At 46.1% G+C, this 24,936-nt stretch overlaps 1 protein-coding gene across 1 annotated transcript in view; it reads left to right on the top strand.

The window, feature by feature from the left end:
- The window catches only part of LOC122554859 (cell adhesion molecule 2-like), an 820,685-nt gene that overhangs the window by 217,957 nt on the left and 577,792 nt on the right, over positions 1 to 24,936 (top strand). Inside the window, exon 4 of the mRNA XM_087992436.1 lies at positions 8,723 to 8,860. Within this exon, the coding sequence (XP_087848562.1) occupies positions 8,723 to 8,860 (138 nt within the window). The remainder of the gene's footprint in view (positions 1 to 8,722; positions 8,861 to 24,936) is intronic.

Raw genomic sequence — 24,936 nt, 5'->3', positions numbered from 1 at the left:
AATTCTATTTGCCAAAGCTATCTCTTGTCCCCTTTTTGCCCTCCTGATTTCCCTCTTAAGTATACTCCTACTTCCTTTATACTCTTCTAAGGATTCACTCGATCTATCCTGTCTATACCTGACATATGCTTCCTTCTTTTTCTTAACCAAATCCCCAATTTCTTTAGTCATCCAGCATTCCCTGTACCTACCAGCCTTTCCTTTCACCCTAACAGGAATATACTTTCTCTGGATTCTCATTATCTCATTTCTGAAGGCTTCCCATTTTCCAGCCGTCCCTTTACCTGCAAACATCTGCCCCCAATCAGCTTTGGAAAGTTCTTGCTTAATACCGTCAAAATTGGCCTTTCTCCAATTTAGAACTTCAACTTTTAGATCTGGTCTATCCTTTTCCATCACTATTTTAAAACAAATAGAATTATAGTCACTGGCCCCCAAGTGCTCCCCCACTGACACCTCAGTCACCTGCCCTGCCTTATTTCCCAAGAGTAGGTCAACCTTTGCACCTTCTCTAGTCGATACATCCACACACTGAATCAGAAAATTGTCTTGTGCACACTTAAGAAATTCCTCTCTATCTCAACCTTTAACACTATGGCAGTCCCAGTCGATGTTTGGAAAGATAAAATCCCCTACCGTAACTACCATATTATTCTTACAGATAGCTGAGATCGCCTTACAAGTTTGTTTCTCAATTTCTCTCTGACTATTGGGGGGTCTATAATACAATCCCAATAAGGTGATCATCCCTTTCTTATTTCTCAGTTCCACCCAAATAACTTCCCTGGATGTATTTCCATGAATATCCTCCCTTATCACAGCTGTAATGCTATCCCTTATCAAAAATGTCATTCCCCCTCCACTCTTGCCTCCCTTTCTATCCTTCCTGTAGCATTTGTATCCTGGAACATTAAGCTGCCAGTCTTGGCCATCCCTGAGCCATGTTTCTGAAATTGCTATGATATCCCAGTCCCATGTTCCTAACCATGCCCTGAGTTCATCTGCCTTCCCTGTTAGGCCCCTCGCATTGAAATAAGTGCAGTTTAATTTATTAGTCCTACCTTGTCCCAACCTGCCCTGACTGTTTGACTCACCTCTGTTCTCAGATTGATCTCTTTCCTCACACCCCCCCACCGTACTCATTTAAATCCTCCCAAGCAGCTCTAGCAAATTTCCCTGCCAGTATATTAGTCCCCTTCCAATTTAGGTGCAATCCGTCCTTCTTGTACAGGTCACTTCTACCCCAAAAAAGAGATTCCAATGATCCAAAAATGTGAGTCCTTCTCTCATACACCAGCTCCTCAGCCATGCATTCATCTGCTCTATCCTCCTATTCCTGCCCTCACTAGCTCGTAGCACTGGGAGTAATCCAGATATTACTACCCTTGAGGACCTCCTTTTTAAATTCCTGCCTAACTCTCTGTAATCTCCCTTCAGAATCTCAATCTTTTCCCTTCCTACGTCATTGGTTCCAATGTGGACAATGACCTCTTTCTGGTCCCTCTCCCCCGTGAGAACATTCTGCACCCTCTCTGAGACATCCTTGATCCTGGCACCAGGGAAACAACACACCATTCTGATTTTTCTCTGCTGGCCACAGAAGCATCTGTCTTCTCGAACCTTCAGTTCGGAATCAGCCAAAAAACCCTCTGATACCCTGCTTAAGGTAAATTATAAGCTTGAATTGGCTACTGGTAAATGTAATTTACTTCGGTCTAGATTAAGGGACAGTGCACATCTAATGAAAACAAATTAAATGTGACATTCAATTGATACAGAAATATGTAAAATGTAATTATCCTGTGGCAAGAAAAAAATGAAACAAACAGAAAGAGGGCTGTTTATTGAAAGGTGACAATTTGAAAAATAAATTATTTTACTACTTCAGTGAAACATACAGACAGATCTATCTTGTTAATTACACCTATCTCTGATACACGACTAAACACAGTCAATATCTAACAAATTACTGCTGAGGGAGTGACAGAGTGCTGGAAAAGCATGGCACAGTCCAGGATCAGATCGTTTCACACAAAGCTTCAACATGTTTCTGGCGTTCATACAGACTATTAACCAGTTTACCAGGGTCCCCATACAGAGAGTTAACCAGTTTACTGGGGTCCACATGGAGAGTTAACTGATTTACCAGGGTCCCCACACTATCTGTGAGGCTTAGTTACGGAGACTAATCTTCTTTAGGATTATCTGTCACAGGAGTATCATCTCAAGGTGAGGCTGACACTAACATTAGAAACCACTGCTTGGTCTGGGACAATAAAGGAGAGATCCCATTGGATAACAGCACAGGAAGAGGTGACCCAAGCCCCTGCATACCCAAACCCTCATCCCTTCACATTTTTTGCAGTCCTCCTGTTAAAAGGAAGTCCAGTTTCCTTTCAAAGAATCATAGATTGGCACGTTAGCGAGAATGGCTATTTGCCCCCTGTGCCTCTTTAAGGGCAGATGTCTGAGTGTCAAGACCCTGATGGTTTCTGTATGCTGCCTCACTACACTGTCTCCCCCACCCAGCCCCAGATTCTGGTCCAGTTAGTGACAGTGGTCAGGCTCAGGGCCAGCTGCTCAAGAACAGGGCGTTAAGTCAACTATAAATGAGCCAGAGAGGAGAGTAGGACCAAGGATTAAAAAGGTGACAGTGAGGACTGCAGATGCTGGAGATCAGAGTCGAGAGTGTGGTGCTGGAAAGGCACAGCAGGTCAGGCAGCATCCAAGGAGCAGGAGAATCAATGTTTTGGGCAGGAGCCCTTCATCAGGAATGAGGCTGGGAGCCTCCGGGCTGGAGAGATAAATGGGAGGGAGGTGGGGATGGGGGGAAGGTAGCTGAGAGTGCAATAGGTGGATGGAGGTGGGAGTAAAGGTGATAGGCCAGAGGGGAGGGTGGAGTTAGGGTAAAGGTGATTCTCCTGTTCCCTGGATGCTGCCTGACCTGCTGCGCTTTTCCAGCAACACATTTTCAGCTCTGATCTCCAGCATCTGCAGTCCTCACTTTCTCCTTAAAGGTGATATCCACCTATTGTACTCTCAACTACCTTTCCCCCAGCCCCACCCCCTCCTCCCATTTATCTCTCCCCGCCCCCCTCAGAGGCTCCTAGCCTCATTCCTGATGAAGGGCTCTGGCCTGAAACATTGATTTTCCTGCTTCTCGAATGCTGCTGACCTGCTGTGCTTTTCCAGCACCACACTCCCAAGGATTAAAAAGGCCTAACTTTGAGATCATGTTCCTAAATTCCACTCCCTCCTGCCTCCAAAACAGCCTCTACCCTGGGAGAGCAATCCAATTCATTTCACTCCACAGCTCTGTTCCCACACACTTTATCCTTCAAATTATCTTTATCCAATTCTCTTTTGAAGATTCTCCTTGAATCTCCTTCCAGGCAGCACTCTCCACAAAAGCCCAAAAACTCCTCGATCTGATCGGGTTCGTCTTCCAGTTATCCTCAAACTCTTTTCTTGGAACATCAACTCTTCTGCCCTTGGAAAGAATGGAAACAACAGAAACCATGCCCACTAGAGCCCTTTCATGATTTTCAACTCCCCTATCAAATCTCTACTTATCTATCTCTGCTCTACGGAAAACAATTGCAGTTTTTCTGTTCTCTCCACAGTAACTGATCTCTCTCTTCCCCAATCCCATTCTGGTCAATTTCCCACACAGCCTCTCCAAGGCCTCCTTCCTCTTGTGGTTCCAGGATTGAAGACAATACCCCAGCTGGGATGGAAGCTTTCACATCATTTTCTTGCTTTTGTATCCTCTCCATCAATTTACAATGCGCAGCTTTTCTTATTTTTACCGCCTACTCAACTTCTCCAGCCAAAGGCTTGTGTATACACATCCCTGAAGCATTGTGTTCCTGCATTCCCTTTACAATTGTACCACTTTATTTTTATTGTCTCTACTCATTCTCCAAACAAAAAGAATTATTTTACACTTCTGTCCATTAAATCACATCTTCCATCTGGGTCTATTTCATCAGTCTGTTGTCTGCCTTCCTGAAGTCTATCACTATATCAATCCATTTTGTTCAGCAGATTTCCATGTCCTATTGTTCTCCCAGCGTTGAGACTTTGCCCTCTGCACACAAGGCCAGGCCATTTCTACACATGGTTAATATTGGTTTGAAAATGCCAGAATCCTAAGGCAGACTCCTGGGATATATTGGCCTGAACTTTTGTTTTCAAGGCATACAGATTGGAAAATTCCCCCAACCTTACACCCTACTCCCTCAAATTACTGAACAAGGGTCTGTCTAGCTCTGGCTTCTAAATATTCAAGGATTCCATTTCAGGCAGAGAGTTCCAAAGATTCAGAAAAAGTACTCTCCTCATCTCTGTTTTAAATGAGCAACCCTTGATCTTTAAACAGTGACGCTCTAGGTCTCGATTCTCCCAAAAGAGAATCATTTCCACATCCCCTTGGTCAACTTCCCTCATGATCTGATATGTTTTAACAAGTCACTGCTTACCTCCCTAAACTCCAGTGGATACAAGCTGAGCCTATCCAAGATTTCCTCACAAGACAACCTGCCTGTTCTGGGTTTTAGTCCAGTAAACTTCTTCTGAACAACTTCCAACACATTGGCATCCTTCCTTAAATGTGATGCCCAGTACTGTACACAGTGCTCAAGGTGAGGTCCTACCACTACCCTGTGTAACTGAAGTATGATGTGGAGGAGCCGGTGTTGGACTGGGCTGGACAAAGTTAGAAATCACACAACACCAGGTTACAGTCCAACAGGTTTATTTGGAAGCACTAGCTTTCAGAGCACTGCTCCTTCATCAGGTAGCTCCTGTTCCACAGCTACCTGAAGGTGCAGCGCTCCGAAAGCTTGTGCTTCCAAATAAACCTATTGGACTAGAACTTGGTGTTGTGTGATTTTTAACTGAAGCGCTTGGAGTCAGTCCAATTTACAAGAAATGATAATGTTCTGTGAGCTTTCCTGATTACTTGGTGTACCTGCACTCTGGTGTTTTGTAATTCATGCACAAGGACACACAGATCCTTCTGTATCTCAGAGCTCTGTAATAACTTTCTATTTAGATAATCTGCTTTTTTTATATTCCACCAGCTAAAATCAACAACATCCCACTTTGTACTCCATTTAGAATTTATTTTCCCAGTCATTTAATCTGTCAATATCCTTTTTAACCCCTTCGTGTCCTCCTCAGGCCTTACTTTTGTACCTATCTTTGTCTCATTATCTACGTTGGCATATACCTTCCATCCCTTCATCCAAGTCATTCATATCAATTATAAACAATCGAGGTCCTCGCACCAATCCGTGTAACACACCACTCACTATATCTTGCCAACCTGATCAGACCCATTTTCATTGGCTCTCTGTCCTCTGTCAGCCAGCTTTTATATTCTGTAATAACCGTTGATTAGTACAGGAGTTGAGAGGTCATGTTGCAGCTGTACAGGACATTAGTGAGGCCACTTCTGATATACTGCTTTCAATTCTGGGCTCCCTGCTCTAGGCAAGATGTTGTGAAACTCGAGAGGGTTCAGAAAAGATTTCCAAGAATGTTACCAGGGTTGGAGGGTTTGAGCTATAGGGAGAGGCTGAATAGACGAGGGCTATTTTCTCTGGAGCGTTGGAGGCTGAGGAGTGACCTAATGGAGTTTCATAAAATCATGAGGGGCACAGAAAGGATAAACAGACTAAGTCTCTTCCCTGGGGTGGGGGAGTCCAGAACTAGAGAGTATAAGTTTAGGGTGAGAGGGGAGAGATTTAAGAGGTACTTGAGGAGCAGTGTTTTCACGCAGAGGATGGTGCATGTATAAGAACATAAGAACCAGGAGCTGGAGTAGGCCATCTGGCCCTTCGAGCCTGTTCTGTCATGACCTCAGCTCCACTTACTCACCCTCTCACTATAAGACAATAGACAATAGACAATAGGTGCAGGAGTAGGCCATTCTGCCCTTCGAGCCTGCACCACCATTCAATATGATCATGGCTGATCATCCTTAATCAGTATCCTGTTCCTGCCTTATCTCCATAACCCTTGATTCCACTATCTTTGAGAGCTCTATCCAACTCCTTCTTAAATGAATCCAGAGACTGGGCCTCCACTGCCCTCTGGGGCAGAGCATTCCACACAGCCACCACTCTCTGGGTGAAGAGGTTTCTCCTCATCTCTGTCCTAAATGGTCTACCCCGTATAACCCTGAATTCCTTTACTGTTCAAAAGTCTATCTATGGCTTAAAGACATTCAACGAGGAAGCCTCAACTACTTCCCTGGGCAGGGACTTCCACAGATTCATAATCATTCACGGTGGAGAAGATCTTCCTCAGCTCAGTCCTAGATCTGATCCCCCTGATTTTGAGACTATGCCCCCTAGTTCTAGTAAATTCTCTAGTGTGGCATGAGCTGCTGGAGGGAGTGGTGGAGGTGGGTTCAATTACAGCATTTAAAAGGCTTGTGGATGGGTATATGAATAGGAAGGGTTTCAAGGGAGTAGGTCAGATTGGGATATCTGGTCGGCGGGGACAAGTTGGACCGAAGGGTCTGTTTCTGTGCTACACAACTCTATAATTTCCTACAACACTGACATCAGATCAGAAAACTCCTCATTACTTGTTCAGTCTTTATTCCCTCCTTCTGGTGTCTCCTGCAGCCCTGGCATCCTGTGCTGTTGAGCATGCTGACCTCTAACCCTGCATTTGTGGAAGCTCTGCATTGTGTTACATTCCCTCATAGCTCTGGAATAACATCCCACCCATCTCCACCCCACGATCTCACTCTTCTCCTCCACAGTGGGGGTAGATTCTGAATTTAGAAAGCTGCTGAAAAACTCATTGTGATCTTTTATTAAGTTGGTATATAAATGCACCATATTGTTGTTGTGGATTAAACAGTTCTTTATTACTTCTCAGTTTGTGACAATAGTGGCTCTGACATGACAGCATTTATTGTTCAGCTCGGAATAACCGCCTGGTGTGTACTCACACCCCTTTGCCAATGTCACAGTGTGTTTAAACATCCCCCTACATCATTCCAGTAATGACAAACTGCACAACACAGTCAGTCTGTGGGAGGAATTACAGGTAACGCCGATCCCAGGGCTGAACACCCCTCCTTTCCCTCACAGAGCGAGGGGCAGCATGGACCCTCTCATGCTCCCAGCGGCAACATTCAGTTTGTGGGGTGAAGGGATGGGGGTGGGTGGGGTGAGTGGGTGAGGACAAGGGGTAGGGAGAGGAGTGGGGAGAGGGGTATGTGTGAGAGGATGGGGTGAGTTCAAGGGGGTGGGGAGAATGGGTGGGAATGAGGGGTGAGGTGAGGGGTGGGGGTGAGGGGGTGGGGAGAATGGGTGGGGGCGAGAGGTAGGGAGAGGAGTGGGTGGGGAGAGGGGGTGGGGAGAGTGGGCAGGGGTGAGGGGTTGGGGGTGACGGGGTGGGGAGATGGGCGTGGGTGTGGGTGTGAGGGGTGCAGCTGAGGGGGTGGGGATGAGGGGTTTTCAGGACGTGGAGTTGTGGGGAGAGCTCAGTTTGCATTTTTGGGCCCCTACTGTGTAGTGATGGCAGTGTGAAGGACAGGATGATTGGGTCAGGAGATTCTGTTATGTATTTGTCAGTGTCCAGGCCCTGGGTTTGTAACTTGTTCCATGTCCCACACTGGGGTGCACGCAGCTTTCAGCATTCAAGCAACACCTCCTTTTTATTTAGTTTCTTTTGTCTATTCTGCAATTTTAATTAAAGGTGACAGCAGTTTGAAGGAAAGGCACTAATTCTCACTCAAGCAGCAGATTTTAAAAATTAAGCCAACCCAACACCGTTTTAAAACTACCAGCTGCACCTTAGAACACATAAATACTGAGGTACAGGCTGCAGCCAGTGTGTAAAACAGTTTTCCAATTAATTGGCTGCAAATCAAACTAATTAAACTCACTGCATCAACCATTTGGCCCATTGTGTCTGTACTGGCTTTTGTAAAAGTTGTCCCTTCAGTCCCACTCCCCCTGCAAATGGTTCACCTGAAATCATCTTTCCAACGATTGTTGCTGCTTCACCATCATTTCAGGCAGCTCCGAGCCATTACTTTAATTAACCCCTTCAGTTGTGTTTTGATGCATGACTGGTGCAGGGGGAGAGTTAGATTCGATTCCCTGCAGTGTGGAAACAGGCCCTTCGGCCCAAAAAGTCCACACTGACTCTCTGAAGAGTAACCCACCCAGACTCATTAATGCACTTCACACTACGGGCAATTTATCATGGCCAATTCACCTGACCTGCACATCTTTGGACTGTGGGAGGAAACCGGAGGAAACCCACGCAGACACGGGGAGAATGTGCAAACTCCACACAGTCAGTCGCCTGTGGCTGGAATCAAACCTGGGTCCCTGGTGCTGTGAGGCAGCAATGCTAACCACTGAGCCACCGTGTCTTGCCTCTGTTGAAGCTGAGTCTCCTGGTTCAGAGGCAGGGACACCACCACATCACCACAAAACTCCTGTGATCCATTGCCCGGACCACAGTTCCAAATGACAATTTCCCAGCCTCATAGCTGTGACTGGCTCAGTGTGAATGGAAATGAAACTTCACTGGATGGGTTGGGACCTGTTCTCGCAGAGCCAGAGACCAGTGACATCACCATGACCCCAGCACCTCTCTTACTGCAGCTGCTGGTGTTCACTTGTTAGTGCACAGGGCTGTTAACAGCTTTGCGAGAGTATAATAGGACTCTTTGATTCTCTTGCAGGAGTTCCTCAGACCCCTGTAATAAGTGGTTTTAAAGGGCCAGTTAATGAAGGAGACTTAGTGGATCTGACGTGTACCACAGTTGGTAGTAAACCAGCTGCTAACATTCGATGGTTCAAGGGTGATAAAGAGATTCAAGGTAAGTGTTTATCAGTACAGTGATAAACTGTGAAATGTGGATACTGTGTTGGACAGGTTTCCCTGCTGTCCATTTGTGAGGGTGTGGGGTTCACACAGGCTGTCACATTGCCATTCGATGTGCTGGAGGGGGCAACAGCAGGATCTCTAACTCTGACTGACCCCCGAGATCGACCAGTAAGGACCAGCATTCAGGAAGCCACTGGCATTGTGTCACTCAACAGGCCCAGTCTTGTAGTGGTGGTGAGAGGGTGATACCAAACTGTCCAATACCATTAGAGCACAAACCAGGCTCTTTCCAGCTGGCTCTGCTGAAAGGGATTAAGAGTGTGGTAGTGAATCATTCTCCATTTAATTGTGTTTTGGATTCCACCTTCCCCTCTCCCCTCCTCTTCACTAGTAACCCTCAATTCTGCACTACCTACTGAGACAGAGTTCCAAAGTCTCACAACCCTCTGAGAGATAAAAGTTCTCCTCATCTCTGTCCTGAAAACACAATCCTGAATTTTACAACAGTAGCCCCTGATTCCACAAGAGGGAACATCCTTCCCACATCCCCCTTGTGAGGACCATTCAGAATCTGACACCTTTTGATCAGGTCTCCCCTCACTCTCTAAACTCCAGTGGGAACAGGCCCCGATCTGTCCAACCTTCCCTCGTCAACAACCCACTCAACCCAGGATCAACCCAAGAAACCTCCTCTCAACCATCTCCACTGAAGTTTACATCCTTATGGATCCTATTGTCAAGACAGGCTGTTGTCATGATAATCAGAGTGCCTGATGGGCTATTGTCATGGTAACTGGAGGTGCTTGATGGCTGTTGTCATAGTAACTGGAGTGCCTGATGGACTGTTGCCATAGTAACTGGTGTACTGCAAAATGCATTGTATTAAATTTAGTTTCCATTTAATAACTGATTGTAGTAAAATGGGAAGCAGAAAGTTTAATTCAGTTCTTTAAAAATAATTCTCTGGGTTATGAAAAATATGTTGTTTCCCTACTCTCCCAGGGGTAATGCAAATATTGAAAAATCAATATCTAGCAATAAAATCAACCCACACTGAAAACCAAGGCACTTGAATTGAGTGAGAAGGGTTAGCTGGAGACATCCATTTTCTTTCACTCCCTGAACATCCCAGTAACGGGAGTTTAATTCGACCCATTACTGCTGAAGACTGACAAAACAACCACACCCGTTATCATTGAGATCGGTCTCAGGCTCAACCTGTCTCAGGGCAGCACTCAGGGCTGAAGGTGGACGGCCACTGAGGGACTTTTCAAAGGTGTTAGCAGAATTCCAGAGTCACAGTAAAATCCTCCCAGCCCCTGGACAACATGGACTTTGGGGAGAGATCACAGAAACTAGGGTGAGCTGTTCAGGTGTTGATGTTGAGGCCATAAATCCCATTTTCCATCAAAGGATTAGACATTGGATTAAGACGGAACAGCAACAGCCTATTAACCCAGATTCACACTCGTTAACAGTCTCCTTATTCCATAGTCTCACTTCATTTATTTGCATGTGCCCATTCTCCCAGCCACCGGATAGAAACTAGACGCAAGAATTCGTGGCATGAAAGTACGAGCAGGTACCTGGTGACACCAGCCAGCCCCTTACTGTCCCAGAGCTCTGTCTTGAACACCAGGCACCAACATCTCCGGGTACACTCCACGGACAGCGACGCTACACATACCTTGGCATTTGATACGTACCAGCCTCACCACATCATCATGGCATGTCTCTGAGCCCCTGGCCGTGTGGTTCTGTGCTGTAATGCTGCACCCTGGGACACACCGACACCTCCCATTGCAACACTGACAGGGGAGAGTCTGGGGGCAGGGAGGGACACCCAGCTCACAGATTGGAGCAGGGAACATCTTGAGGCTACTGACTCACACTGTTAGTGTTGTCCCTTTGTGCCCCCTTCAGTGCTCACTTTGTCTTTGCTTTACCTTCTGCTGCATTGCCCACTCAGCTGCACCGTCCGGGCTCTCAGTCCTGCTGTCGAGCCTTGCTGTTCCGTGCAGACACAAAACCAAGTAACTTATCATACCAGTCACGTGTCACCAGTCACCAGGCACCAGTCAAGGGGGTGGACATGTCAGTGTATGGCGCTGTGCTGTGTCAATCTCACACCTACCCCATGTACCAGCAGCTTTCACAGCTAACACACTGCAACATCCAGCAAGCAAATGGCTCCACTTCCCAATTCCAGGATTCTCCCAGCACAGAGGGAGGTCATTGAGTCTACACTGACTTTTGAAATGAGCACCATGACCTAACACCGATCACCTGCATTTTCCCCAAGACCTTCCAAATAACTCTCCTGTTTGCTACAATTGACCCTGCCTCCACCACATTTCCAGTGCATTCCAGATCCTAGCTACTCGCTGTGTGAATACATTCCTTTCTCACATCACCTTCATTTGCACATCACCTTAAATCAATCCCCTCTTGTTCCTTTTCTTTTTACGGGTAGGAACAGCTTCTCCCTTGCTACTCTGTCTAGCCTGAACATGAATTTGAAAACCTCTACCTGGTCTCCTGCTCACCCTTTCCCCTCCAGGGAGAACAGACCCACTTCTTCAATTGATCCCCCTCATTGAAGGTCCTCATCCCTGAACTGTTCTTGTAAATTGCTTCCCCACTCTCCCCATCATCTTCCCATCTCTTCTACAATGTGGTGATGGGAAATAGCCTGTCAGTCCTGCTACACTCAATCACTGGGATCATTCAATCTCAATGCAGGAGCTTGGGCAGTTTCAGACACTCACTCAGCATTCAGGGTCAGGGGCTCCACCTCACTGCAGGCCTGGAATGGACCATGGTCAGTCCTGCAGGTCAGGCATGGGGGGGCTACACGGACATCAGTCATACAGTGCACAGTGTCCAAGCTGGTTAGTGGAATGTATTCCAAAGTGTATGTCTGCTTAGCGCTGAAAATGTGTTGCTGGAAAAGTGCAGCAGGTCAGGCAGCATCCAGGGAACAGGAGAATCGACGTTTCAGGCATAAGCCCTTCTTCAGGAATCACTATCTCCTGTATGTCTGCTTATTCAACCACAATAGGCATCGCAGTCTGATCCCACCCTCACAGACAAAGCTGGAAACGTTAGGCTATAGGGATTTCTCCCCGGGTCAGGGCTCCTGCCCCAGTCACTGTCCAGTTGACCATTTCACAGTGACCTGACTAAAAAGACTCTGTTAAAAAGCCAATCAGTGGAACAGAGTGTGTCAGAACTCCGAGTCTACAAACTCCCAGCAAAAGCTGAAAGAGACAAGTTCGAACTTTCTGACAAGTTCGATTTAACTATCACTCAAACTGTTCCTTAAAAACAAAATAAATGATGTTGTTCTTCTCATTCACTTCCTGCTAAACCATTTCCTCCAGTAAAATGCCAGATTCCATCTGGGGCTCAGTCACCAACAGGCACAGTGTCTCTCACATGCCCACACCCCCCCCGCCGAGGGTAGACAATAGCCGAGTGGTATTATCGAACTGGAGACCCAGATAGTGTTCTGGGGACTTGGGTTCAAGTCCTGGCACAGCAGATAGTGGAATTTGCATCCAATAATAATCTGGAAATAAGAGTCTAATGGAGTCATAGAGATGTACAACACAGAAACAGACCTTCCGTTCAATTTGTCCATGCAGACCCGATATTCCAAACTGATTTATTCCCATTTGCCAGCATTTGGCCTATATCCCGCCAAACCCTTCCTATCCAAATGCCTTTTAAATGACGTAACATTGTCAATTGACAGAAAAACCATCCGGTTCATTAATGACCTTTAGGGAGAGGAATCTGTCATTCTCATCTGTCCTGGCCTACATGTGACTCCGGACCCACAACAATGGTTGTCTCTAAACCATCCTCTGGGTAATTACGGATGGACAATAAAAGCTGCCCTAGCCAGAGATACCTGCATCCCTTGAACTAATTTTTAAAAACTCGCACACAGTCTCTCTCTCTCTCACACACACATGCATACATATGCACACACATCTAGACATGTCAGCACAAACACAGACACAAACTCACAGACACACATACTCTTGGATACACAGTGTATGTGCGGATGCCAATGCACTTAGACAGACATATGGTCACAAACACACATACTCTAGACACACACACGTACACTTAGCTGCACAGACATCACAGACACACCCAATAATGCACACACAGATATACCCACTCTCTCAGATGCACACATACAATCTCATGCACACTTGCACTTACAATGTACACAGACACAAGTGTTCACATGCGCTTACCTGGTCACATTCACACCTGACCGCAGGTTTGGAACAGCCTGGTATATGTGTCACACACACTGTGTGGTGCATTCAGAAATCTAATCCCATTTCTTGTCCAGATTCTATTAAATAGAAAACCCAAACAAAAATACACTGAATTTCTTCCAACTGCTTGGTCTGTCACCTAGATCTTGATGCTAATGATGGGACTATTTTGGCTGCTTTTGGAATTGGATGACAGCAGGATCAGCATTGAGTTTGTTCATGAGCTGAGCTCTATGATTCACAGATACTCCAGCATGAGGAGTGCTGTCACTGACTACGGTGCTGTCGATTAGCAGAAAGTGATGATGATTTCTAAATTGTTAAAGGTTATTCTGTTAACAGCCAGCGAGCTTAGCAGCTGACAGTAGTAAATGCTTGAATCCGATTGTGCAGAATCTTGAGAGGCTGAACTGGGGAAACATTTTCCACATGCTGACAGACCAGCTGTTACAGTTCCTGCACCTTCCGGGACTGTTTTATTATAACTCAACTTTCCAGCCTTTGCAGTTTTCCTTTTCACCTGAAAAACTCCTCAAAGTGCAAACTGGGGGCTGGCAGGTTGGACTGATGTGAATTTCACTGATGTGAAATAACTGGAGCTATTCCAGCTGTTTCTGTGTAGCCAGTGACTTGTACAGCCAGGCTCTCTATCACTGCCTCCAACACTGGTTAGCCTTGTCCCTTCTGTATCATAGCAACTTCAAACTCAACAGCTCCAGATCCCAGCACACACTTGCTTTTGGTTCCCAGTTAACTCATACCTCTGTTTAAAAACATCCCACGTTCTTCTCAATGTCTACACCCTCCTTATCCCCACAATCTCCTCCAGCACCATAGCCCTTCCAAGGTTAGTCCTTGTTATAGTTAACCCTGGATGGTCAGTCTTGGTTATAGTTAGTCCTGTGTGGTTAGTCTTGGTTATAGTTAATACTTTGTGGTTAGTCCTGGTTGTGTTGGTCTCTTGTTGTGAATGCGTTTGCTGAAGGGGTCTCCATTAACCCTATCTGCTGGGTTTGATGTTTATTTGCTGATGCTGGTTCTGTATATTCTTGTTGTTGCAAATGGTAACAGAATTTGGGGCGGCACGGTGGCACAGTGGTTAGTACTGCTGCCTCACAGCGCCAGAGACCTGGGTTCAATTCCCGACTCAGGCGGCTGACTGTGTGGAGTTTGCACATTCTCCCCGTGTCTGCGTGGGTTTCTTCCGGGTGCTCCAGTTTCCTCCCACAGTCCAAAGATGTGCAGGTTAGGTGAATTGGCCATGCTAAATTGCCCGTAGTGTTAGGTAAGGGGTAAATGTAGGGGTTGCGCTTCGGAGGGGTGGTGTGGACTTGTTGGGCCGAAGGGCCTGTTTCCACTCTGTAATGTAATCTAATAATGACATACACATTCCTCCCCTTCCATCAATGTGGTCTCTTGTTTGACTGAACCTGACGCCTTCCTATTTCTGCAGCTTCCCTGTGAATTCTTCTCCTGTTATAGGTTTTTTCAGCATTTACTGTTTGCAGTGTCACCTCCAGCACACTGAGTTATTCCTGACCCCGCTGTGTGAAGGCACTGGGTTCAAATTCTGCTCCAGATTTCTTTCATCAACCAGATCAGAGATGTTATGGTACTCCTCTGGAACAGGTGGAATTTAAATCCAGGTCTTCCAGCTCAGAGGCAAGGACACTACCACGGCATCACAACAGCCATAAATTAATTGTCCCCCCATTAATACAGAACTCATTGTTATCAGCCCTCATTGAAACAGGCTTCTTAAAAACCATCAAGCAATCTCCATTCCTCAGTGATTTGTAATCTCATTCATTTAAACAATCTATAAGATTATTTAATTTTGTTATCGAATCATAAAGTTAGTTCCTGCTAATTGTGTTCGTTGAACTATTTATGGTCTCGAAAGTCTGTTTTCTATTTGTTTATCACTCACAACAAGAGACCAACTAACCACAAAGGATTAACTATAACCATGACTAACCACACAGGACACAGGACCAACTATAACTATTAATCTCTGTAAATCTTTCTATCTCCCCTTCCATTCTATGCAATGTCTCTACCTCGCAGGCTAAATCTATATAGAAAATGATTTAAGAAGCTTGAACTCCTGAGGAGTAATATATTTTAAATTGATGTTACTTCACAATGAATGCTACAGACACCGACACTGTAAAATCCCCTGTGTGTTTTTAGTTGGTCAGATTGCAATCCCTTGACCTGGTACCTCATTGTGGGGCCTCACCATCACAGCATCCAAAACCTCAAACCACGGCCAGTCAGAGTTTTATTATCAAACCCTATCCAGATAGTGACCCCCATCCTGTTTCTCACTAACTAATCTCAATCTGGGTTGGGGAAAACAGCAAGGAACATCTGCATTTGCATTCCAGTAATAGCGAGTGAAATCCTCTCTCTGCTGTACAAGACGACACAAGGAGACCATGCAGTCTCTGAAAGAGCGATCCAATTAGTTTCGTTTCCCCATTGTTCATGGGATGTGGTCATCACTGGCTAGGCCATTTGCCCATTCCCCATTGGCTAGAGGGTTGCATAGTTCTATCCTCAAAGGGCATTCGTGAGTCAGCTGGGATATTTTTGCCAATGTCTACATGGTCATCATCCAGTTACATTATTTTTTGATAAATATCATATTTTTATTGAATTCAAATTCCACCAACTGCCATGATGAGATTTGAATTCATGATACCCCCCCCCCCTCAGATGATTAGCCTGACGCCCTAAGTGATTAGCCCAGGGATATTACCACCACACCACAATACTGCCTCCCCTGTGCTGTGCTGTCCTGATCTTTCACCACTACCCCACTTACAATGTTTAGTCAAACTCCTTTTGAAAGTTCTTATTGAATCTTCTTTCACTGACCCAACAGGCAGCACATTCTGAATCACAACAACTCACTGCGTCATTATCTTTCTCCTCAACTCCCCCTTTTTGTAATAACCTAAAATCTCTGCCTCCGGTTACTGTCGTCTCGCTGGTTACTGTCGTCTCGCTAGTTACGGTCGTCTCTGCCATGAAACAGTTTCTCCTCTTTTAATCTCTCAAAACCCCTCTAAACTTTGAATAGTTCAATTCAATGTTCTCCTAATGTTCTTTGATCCAAGGAGAACAATCCCAGCTTCTCCTGTCTCTTCCCGGTCACGACCTTATCCCCAACCCCAGGCAGGGGCACCACCCTCTTCAACCCCTTGATATCCTTCCAAAGGTGTGGTGCCCAGAATTGAACACAATCTCCCAGCTGGACTCTAACCAGCAGCTGGGAAAATGTTGGTGTAGCTGTGTGTTAATGTCACTGGACTTTGCACCACAGCCCCTGGTTGACGTTAGAGATATGGGTTCAAATCTCACCATGTCTGTTGGTGAAATTTAATTCCATAAAAAGCAGGAATCAAAACATTGTCAGCAGCTGTGAGAGAGAGAAGCAGAATTAACATTTAAATTCTGCTGTGTCTCTCTGTCAGAACACAATCTTATAGCGACTGTGTAACCCCTTTTGGTTGTGGGGCAAATCCATCTGGTTTATTAATGTCCTTTAGGGAAGGAAACTGCCATCCTTACCTGGTCTGGCCTACGTGTGACTCCAGACCCACAGCAACGTGTTTCACTCTCAACTGGGATTAAGGATGGACAGTAAATGCTGGTCTAGCTATGGATGCCCATATCCCACAAGAATGCTAACTGTCAGCTCTCATTCATGAATGCCAACTTGGCACTTGTTTTAATGGAATAATAATCTAGGGAATGGGAGTCCAATTGTCACCACCATAGCAAACTTTAAAAATGCGGAAACACAAATGGTGAATCAGTAAAGTAGCCTTGACGATTGTGGTAAAATCTCATGGTGTTCCCTAACATCCTTTAGGGAGTTGAGAATCCAGTTCCATGTGTGGACTATGTGGTTTACATTGAATTTCCATCTGGAATGGCAATAGCAGGACATTCAGTGATTGTATCACCTGACACAAACAATATCCACACACTGCAGCAGTTCAACAAGTGTCATCACCATTTTCTTAAAGGAACAATGGGTGGGTAAGGAATGTCAATTCGACACAAAAAGCTTGAGAGCAAGTCACTGAATGGGGTTAGATTGTGTGTTGGGAGAGATTTTGTGATTTACTCAGTGCTGGCTCATTTTGTCCTGTCTGTTTTCCATTCTTTCAACAAGCTGCAACTTTTCAACCTTCACTTCACACCCTTAAGTTTGTCCCCTTCACCTCCAACAATGACTTGAATTTATATAGTGCCTTGCATGTGGGCTGCAGCAGCTCACCACTGCCTTCCCAAGAGGCACCAAGAGACAGGTACTAAATGCTGGCCCAGTCAGTGCTGCCAATGTCCTGTGATCGTATAAAAGAAAGCTGCTTCACAGAAACCTCATGGAAAATATTTGGTGCTTTCCTAAGGCAAGAGATATGAAGGCTTGGTCATTTTTCTGTGATTTGTGATATATTTCCAAGTCAGGACAGTGAGTAGCTTGAAGAGGGAATTGAAGGTGGTGGTGTTCCCATGTAGCTGCTGCCCTTGTCTTTCTAAATGGAAGCGGGTTTGGAAGGTGCTGTCCAAAGAGCCTTGGAGAATTCCTTGTATTGCTATTGAGCATCAGTCGTGGAATAGAGTAGAATATCCTTTGGAATAGAATATGTGGATGTTTGTTGATGTGGTGCCAATTAAGCGGCTGCTTTGTCCTGGATGATGTCAACTTCTTGAGTGTTGTTAGACCTGCACCTATCCCAGCAATGGGGGGGTATTCCATCACACTCCTGACTTGTGCCTTGTAGATGGTGGGCAGGCTTTGGAGAGTCAGGAGGTGAGTTATTCACTGCAGTATTTCTACCCTCTGACCTGGTCCACTAGCCACTGTTTTTATGTGGTGAATCCAGTTGAATTTCTGGTCAATGGTAACCTCCAGACAGTTGATAGTGGGGGATGCAGTGATGGTAACACCACTGAATGTCAAAGGACAATTCACGCTGTTGCTCTCTCGCACGCTCTCTCTCTCAAGTAGGTAGGTTTTCACGTGTTAAAAGGGAGAAGTGAGGGGTGGAGAGAGGGAGAGATGTAGAGATGGCATTTCAGAGCTGAGGTTCCCCAGAGAGATGAAGGCTTGGCTGACGAGGTGAGATGAAAGAAGTTGGTACTGGGTAGAGATGATATGCTAATCACAATGCTTCCCCTCCCTCCACCTTTTTCCCTAAAACATTGTAAATGAGACTGCAAGAAGCACAATTGAATCAAATCAATGTGAGGCTGAATTTTCATTTCCACTGAAGCATTTTATTATTCCAGTTGATAACTGTATTTATTATTTACTTACATATTTCAGATTCAATAATTTCCCAAATTGATACAACTGTGTTGTTGACTACAGAGAAGTGTGCTTCAGACATTATAGAGCTTCCAGATTACACACACAGGGTGGGGCAACAGCAGAGTTACTCAGTGCAGATATCAGAGAATGCAATAGTTTCAGCTGTTCCACACACCACGCACCGCCTGTAGAAAGTATCCTTACTGTACATTCCATATCTACTGTACATATCTACTATCTCTCACCTGGACATTTACCAGCTCCTTGCAAGTTTTGAGAAGATTTGTAGCTCAGGTTGAGGTTCTGGATGTAGGTTTGCTCGCTGAGCTGGAAGGTTAATTTCCAGACGTCTCATCACCATACCAGGTAACATCTTCAGTGGGCCTCAGGCAAAGCACTGCTGATAATTCCTGCTTTCTATTTATATGTTTGGCTTTATAGATTATAGATTAGAGTAGATTCACAACAGTATGGAAACAGGCCCTTTGGCCCAACAAGTCCACACCGACTCTCTGGAGAGTAACCCACTCAGACCCATTCCCATACCCTATATTTACCCCTGATGAATACACCTAACACTATGGGGCAATTTAGCATGGCCAATTCACCTGACCTGCACATCTTTGGACTGTGGGAGGAAACTGGATCACCTGGAAGATGCCCATGCAGACACTGGGCGAATGTGCAAACTCCACACAGACAGTCGGCTGAGACGAGAATTGGACCCGGGTCCCTGGCGCTATGAGGCAGCAACGTTAACCACTGAGTCACCGTGCTGCCCTTATATTGAGATCTTTCTCTAGTTTACATTTTTGTAAAATATAACATTTAAACAAAGACAAAAAGAAAATCACCATACTCCTCATGATACATTTAGGAAATAAGAGTGTGTGGTTAAACTTTAGAAAAAGCACTTCACTGGTATCCTGCTGTAAGCAGCTCCCATACAGGTTTCTCCAGCATCAGCTATGAATTTCACTATTTGTTTGTTTTTATTAGCCCCAACTGCAATGTCCAGAGATGCTTGAAACGAAACAGCAGAGGCAATCAGCTTTCTTTGGGTTGATGATGTCATATCCTGTGATGATGTCATTTCCTGTTCTTTTTCTCAGGGCATGGTAGATGGGGTCTAACTCGATGTGTTTGTTGATAGAGTTCCGGTTGGAATGCCATGCTTCTAGGAATTCTTGTGCGTGTCTTTGTTTGGCTTGTTCTAGGATGGATGCGTTGTCCCAGTCGAAGTGTTGTCCTTCCTCAACCGTATGTGAGGATACTAGTGAGAGTGGGTCATGTTGTTTTGTGGCTAGTTGGTGTTCATGTATCCTGGTGGCTAGTTTTCTGCCTGTTTGTCCAATGTAGTGTTTGTTACAGTCCTTGCACGGTATTTTGTAAATGACATTAGTTTTGCTTGATGTCTGTATAAAGTCTTTCAAATTCATACGCTGCTGTTTTAGTGCCAGACTACTCAGACCCCTTGGCATCATGGTAGCCCACAAACCCACCAACACACTGCATTGGACAAACAGGCAGAAAACTAGCCACCAGGATACATGAACATCAACTAGCCACAAAACGACATGACCGACTCTCACTAGTATCCTAACATGCAGATAAGGAAGGAGACCACTTTGACCGGGACAACACATCCATCCTAGAACAAGCCAAACCGAGACACACACGAGAATTCCTAGAAGCATGGCATTCCAACCACAACTCTATCAACAAACACATCGAGTTAGACCCCATCTACCACCCCCTGAGAAAAAGAACAGGAAATGATGTCACCACAGGAAATGACATCACCAACCCAAGGAGCCCCAAACATATCAATAGAAAGCAGGAAACACGAGCAGTCCTTCGTCTGGCGGCTCACAGAAGGTGTTACCTAGTATAGTGATGAAACGTATGAAAATGAACCTTCCAGCTCAGCGAGCAAACCTACATCCATTCAAGTATCTGTCTAGATACACCTTAAATGACACTATCGTTCCACCCCTACCATCTCCATGGGCAATGTGTTCCAGGCCCCCACCACCCTCTGTGTGAAGAACTTTCCATGTGTATCTCCCTTAAACATTTTCCCTCTCACCTTGAACTTGTGATCCCTAGTAATTGAGACCCCACTCTGGGAAAAAGTTTCTTGCTATCCACTCTGTCTCCACCTCTCATGATTTTGTAAACCTCAATCAGTTCCCCCCTCAACTTCTTTCTTTCTAATGAAAATAATCCTAATCTAATCCAACCTTTCTTCATAGCTCGCACCCTCCATACCAGGTAACATCCTGGGGAACCTCCTCTGTACCCCCTCCAAAGCATCCACATCCTTTTGGTAATGTGGTGACCAGAACTGTACACAGTATTCCAAATGCAGCCAAACCAAAGTCCTATAAAACTGTAACATGACCTGCCAATACCCCGTCCGATGAAGGAAAGCATGCCGTATGCCTTTCTGACCTCTCTATTGACCTGCATTGCCACCTTCAGGGAACAATGGACCTGAACATCCAGATCCCTCTGTACATCAATTTCCCAGGGCTTTTCCATTTACTGTATAGTGCCAGCACTGATTTGATGGTCTGAGTGGCTTCTTGCTGTCATGTATCAGTCTCCTCAGAGGGTCAGTGTTGTTGTCTGAGCTCTCACACGATTGGGTTTGATCGATGGGAAATGTTAAAAGCCCATCCTGTTTGCTTTTCAATATTCCACGCTTGCAAGAGGCAGTTACTAACGATTCACCCATTCCTGGGTGAATGGACTATGCAACAGATCTACGGCAACCCGAGATTCGGAAAAACCCAAGTGATGGTGAGATTTGGAATGTTCCTGTTTCCAGTGTCGGTCTTTGGTTTAAGTGAGGTTGATGGCAACTGACTTGATTGGCTTGGGCACTTGACCCACACAAACTCCTACGGTTCACCTCATTAATGCTGCAGCCCAGCTCCTTTTCTGGAACCACACACCAGCAGGAGAGCCTGTGCTTGCCTCTGCAACATGATTTCGGACCACTTCAAAGGCTGCATCCCAGGAACCGGCCCTCTCACTCTGCACTATAACCGAACACAAAGCCCAGAGGAAAGGATCTTGGTTTGTATCCTCGCTGATGCAGCAGGCCAGCAATGCAGGGAGAACATCAATGGCCTTCTCAGCCTCTCTGTTCTAACTCTGCCACTGCCCATATCTCCCAGGGCTCAGGGACTACAGACCCGTATGTCATATGCATCTAACAACTCTCAATTACCTCCTCTTCCTAAACCTCGAACCCTTCCTGTCCTCTGCAGTGCTGACTCACTCACTGAGGAGACCTCACCTCCTCTCCTGCCCCTGCATCATCACTAACTGTTCCTCTAGCTACTCCCAGTGCCCTCATTTCCTGCCTTTATCTCATTGCAAGAATAACTGGCCCAATCCTCAGGACTGACATCACAACACTGTATCTGACCAGGCTGTAATCCTCTGTTGATTTGTAATTGATGTGGAGAACTGACCAGTCCCTGAGTTGATAGGTCTCCCCAGACTGACCAAGGTCCAGTCCCTGAGCTGACAGATCTCCCACACTGACCAGGGCCCAGTCCCTGAGCTGATAGATCTCCCCAGACTGACCAGGGCCCTGTCCCTGAGCTGACAGGTCTCTCCAGCCCCCAGACTGACCAGGGCCCAGTCCCTGAGCTGATAGATCTCCCAGACTGACCAGGGCCCAGTCCCTGATCTGATTAATCCTGGCACTCTGTAATGAGCAGTAAAGACCCTGCAGAGTGTGGCAGCCCATAAGGCAGTGCTGACATCAGTGAGTGTGTGCTAATGAGAACAATGTGAAGTACATATTGGCTGCTGGCAACAAGTGAGGGAGAGAGTGAGGGCAAGGAAAGTGAGCTAAGAGATATGAGATGTCTGTGGGTTATAGCTGCCCCTGAGCTCCAGGATGCAGGGTTGAGGGTGTGAGTGGTGTATGTGTTGGTCTGGAAGCAGGAACAATGATATGGTGAAGCTGGTGCTTTCCTGTGTTGGTGTGGGGTAGAGGAGGGTGATGACAGGGAGCCTGTGAGGACATGGCTCTCTCCAGAGCCAGCATTTGGTGGCTGCTGCTCTGTGTATTTTACACCATCTCATTACCTGGGTGTGGAGAGGGGAATTGGAAGTGATCTCTAACAAGGTCATGGTTATGAGGTCACGGCACAATGCTGAGATTCTGAAATCACTATTGGACACTTGAAGGGAAAATTATGGAAATTTCTCTCAACAGCAAGGCTCTGATTTTTTTTTGTGTATTTATCCTGTTTTCTCACCATTGCTCATGTTACACAGAGAGGGGCACATTCTGCCGGATGGTTCAGTTCAGACACACCCACCAGGGCCTGAGATTGGATTCAAACGGGTTTTGTTGGCAGTTTCACAGAGCTGCAGGAAGGATCAGGGACAAAGAGCTTCCTCTCCAAGTGGTCAGTGTTGTCCGGATCACAGTCTGGAACTGAGAGAGAGAGAGAGAGAGAGAGCTTGTGTTCTGAGTACATGCCAGCTTTGTGATTGTGTTCTGAGCACATGCCAGCTTTGTGATTGTGTTCTGAGCACATGCCAGCTTTGTGATTGTGTTCTGAGTACATGCCAGCTTTGTGATTGTGTTCTGAGTACATGCCAGCTTTGTGATTGTGTTCTGAGTACATGCCAGCTTTGTGATTGTCATTTTCTCATTCAGTTCATCCCTATCAAAGCACAAACCCAGCTCCATTGTTATGGAGCAACAACAGGAAATTGAATGTGTCTCATTTTGCAATCTATAATCTTTTCATTCATCCATGAAATAAACCAGGTTGTTGGGTTTCTTGGCCTTATCTCACTCGTGTTGTCAGTCTGCTTCCTGTTAAATTGAAGTATTCAGATCATAAGTATTGACTAGTCAAGGTGGAGAATCCAAGTTGCACTGTCAGGAGTGACCTGTGAGAGTGAATCTCAGGGACCACACAGTTAGTGGGTCTTGATGATGTGATTTAGTCACATGGATGTTCAGCAACAATCTGTGATTCTGACTTCCTTCATTAAATATGTGACTGTGTCCCTTGCCTGACAGTGAACTGTATCAGTGACGTTAGTGACATGTTAATTTGCGACTAGGTCTGACACTACACTTCCTTGGCCATGTGAGACCTTGCATTCCTGCAGCATGGACCAATATCCTGTTTTCCCAGCTCACTTCATTGTTGCAATGAATTACATCGTGGACACTGACTATTTTCCCCAAATTCCCCTTTGTGCTGACACATTAAAGCTCCCACTTGGGCAAGACTTGTTGACACCTTTTGGAGATGCTGGGGTTGGACTGGAGTGTACAAAGATTAAAAATCACACAACACCAGGTTATAGTCCAACAGGTTTAATTGGAAGCTTCCAATTAAACCTGTTGGACTATAACCCAGTGTTGTGTGATTTTTAGCTGTTGACACCTTGACTGTCAACGAGACACCACCCACGTCCTCCACCTCCTCCAAGACTTCCGTTTCCCCGGCCCCCAACGCCTCATCTTCACCATGGATATCCAGTCCCTCTACACCTCCATCCGCCATGACCAGGGCCTCCAAGCCCTCTGTTTTTTCCTCTCCCGACGTCCCCAACAGCACCCTTCCACCAATACTTTCATTCGTTTGGCCGAACTGGTCCTCACCCTCAACAATTTCTCCTTCGAATCCTCCCACTTCCTCCAGACCGGACGGGTAGCCATGGGCACACGTATGGGCCCCAGCTATGCCTGTCTCTTTGTTGGCTATGTAGAGCAGTTGATCTTCCGTAATTACACCGGCATCACTCCCCACCTCTTCCTCCGCTACATTGATGACTGCATTGGCGCCACCTTGTGCTCCCGCGAGGAGGTTGAGCAATTCATCAACTTCACCAACACATTCCACCCTGACCTTAAATTTACCTGGACCATCTCTGACACCTCCCTCCCCTTCCTGGACCTCTCCATCTCCATTAATGACGACCGACTTGACACTGACATTTTTTACAAACCCACCAACTCCCACAGCTACCTGGATTACACCTCTTCCCACCCTACCTCTTGCAAAAATGCTATCCCGTATTCCCAATTCCTCCGCCTCCGCCGTATCTGCTCCCAGGAGGACCAGTTCCACCATAGAACACACCAGATGGCCTCCTTCTTTAGAGACCGCAGTTTCCCTTCCCACGTGGTTAAAGATGCCCTCCAACGCATCTCGTCCACATCCCGCACCTCCGCCCTCAGACCCAACCCCTCCAACCGTAACAAGGACAGAACGCCCCTGGTGCTCACCTTCCACCCTACCAACATTCGCATAAACCAAATCATCCGCCGACATTTCCGCCACCTCCAAAAAGACCCCACCACCAGGGATATATTTCCCTCCCCACCCCTTTCCGCCTTCCGCAAAGACCGTTCCCTCCGTGACTACCTGGTCAGGTCCACGTCCC

The sequence above is a fragment of the Chiloscyllium plagiosum genome, unplaced genomic scaffold, assembly GCF_037043375.1.
Source record: "Chiloscyllium plagiosum isolate Xiang-an unplaced genomic scaffold, Cpla_swu_hap1 HiC_scaffold_12, whole genome shotgun sequence".
In the NCBI taxonomy this organism is placed as follows: Eukaryota; Metazoa; Chordata; class Chondrichthyes; order Orectolobiformes; family Hemiscylliidae; genus Chiloscyllium; species Chiloscyllium plagiosum.
Note: the sequence above shows the minus strand (reverse complement) of the source record. Positions and strands in the feature narration are given on the sequence as shown.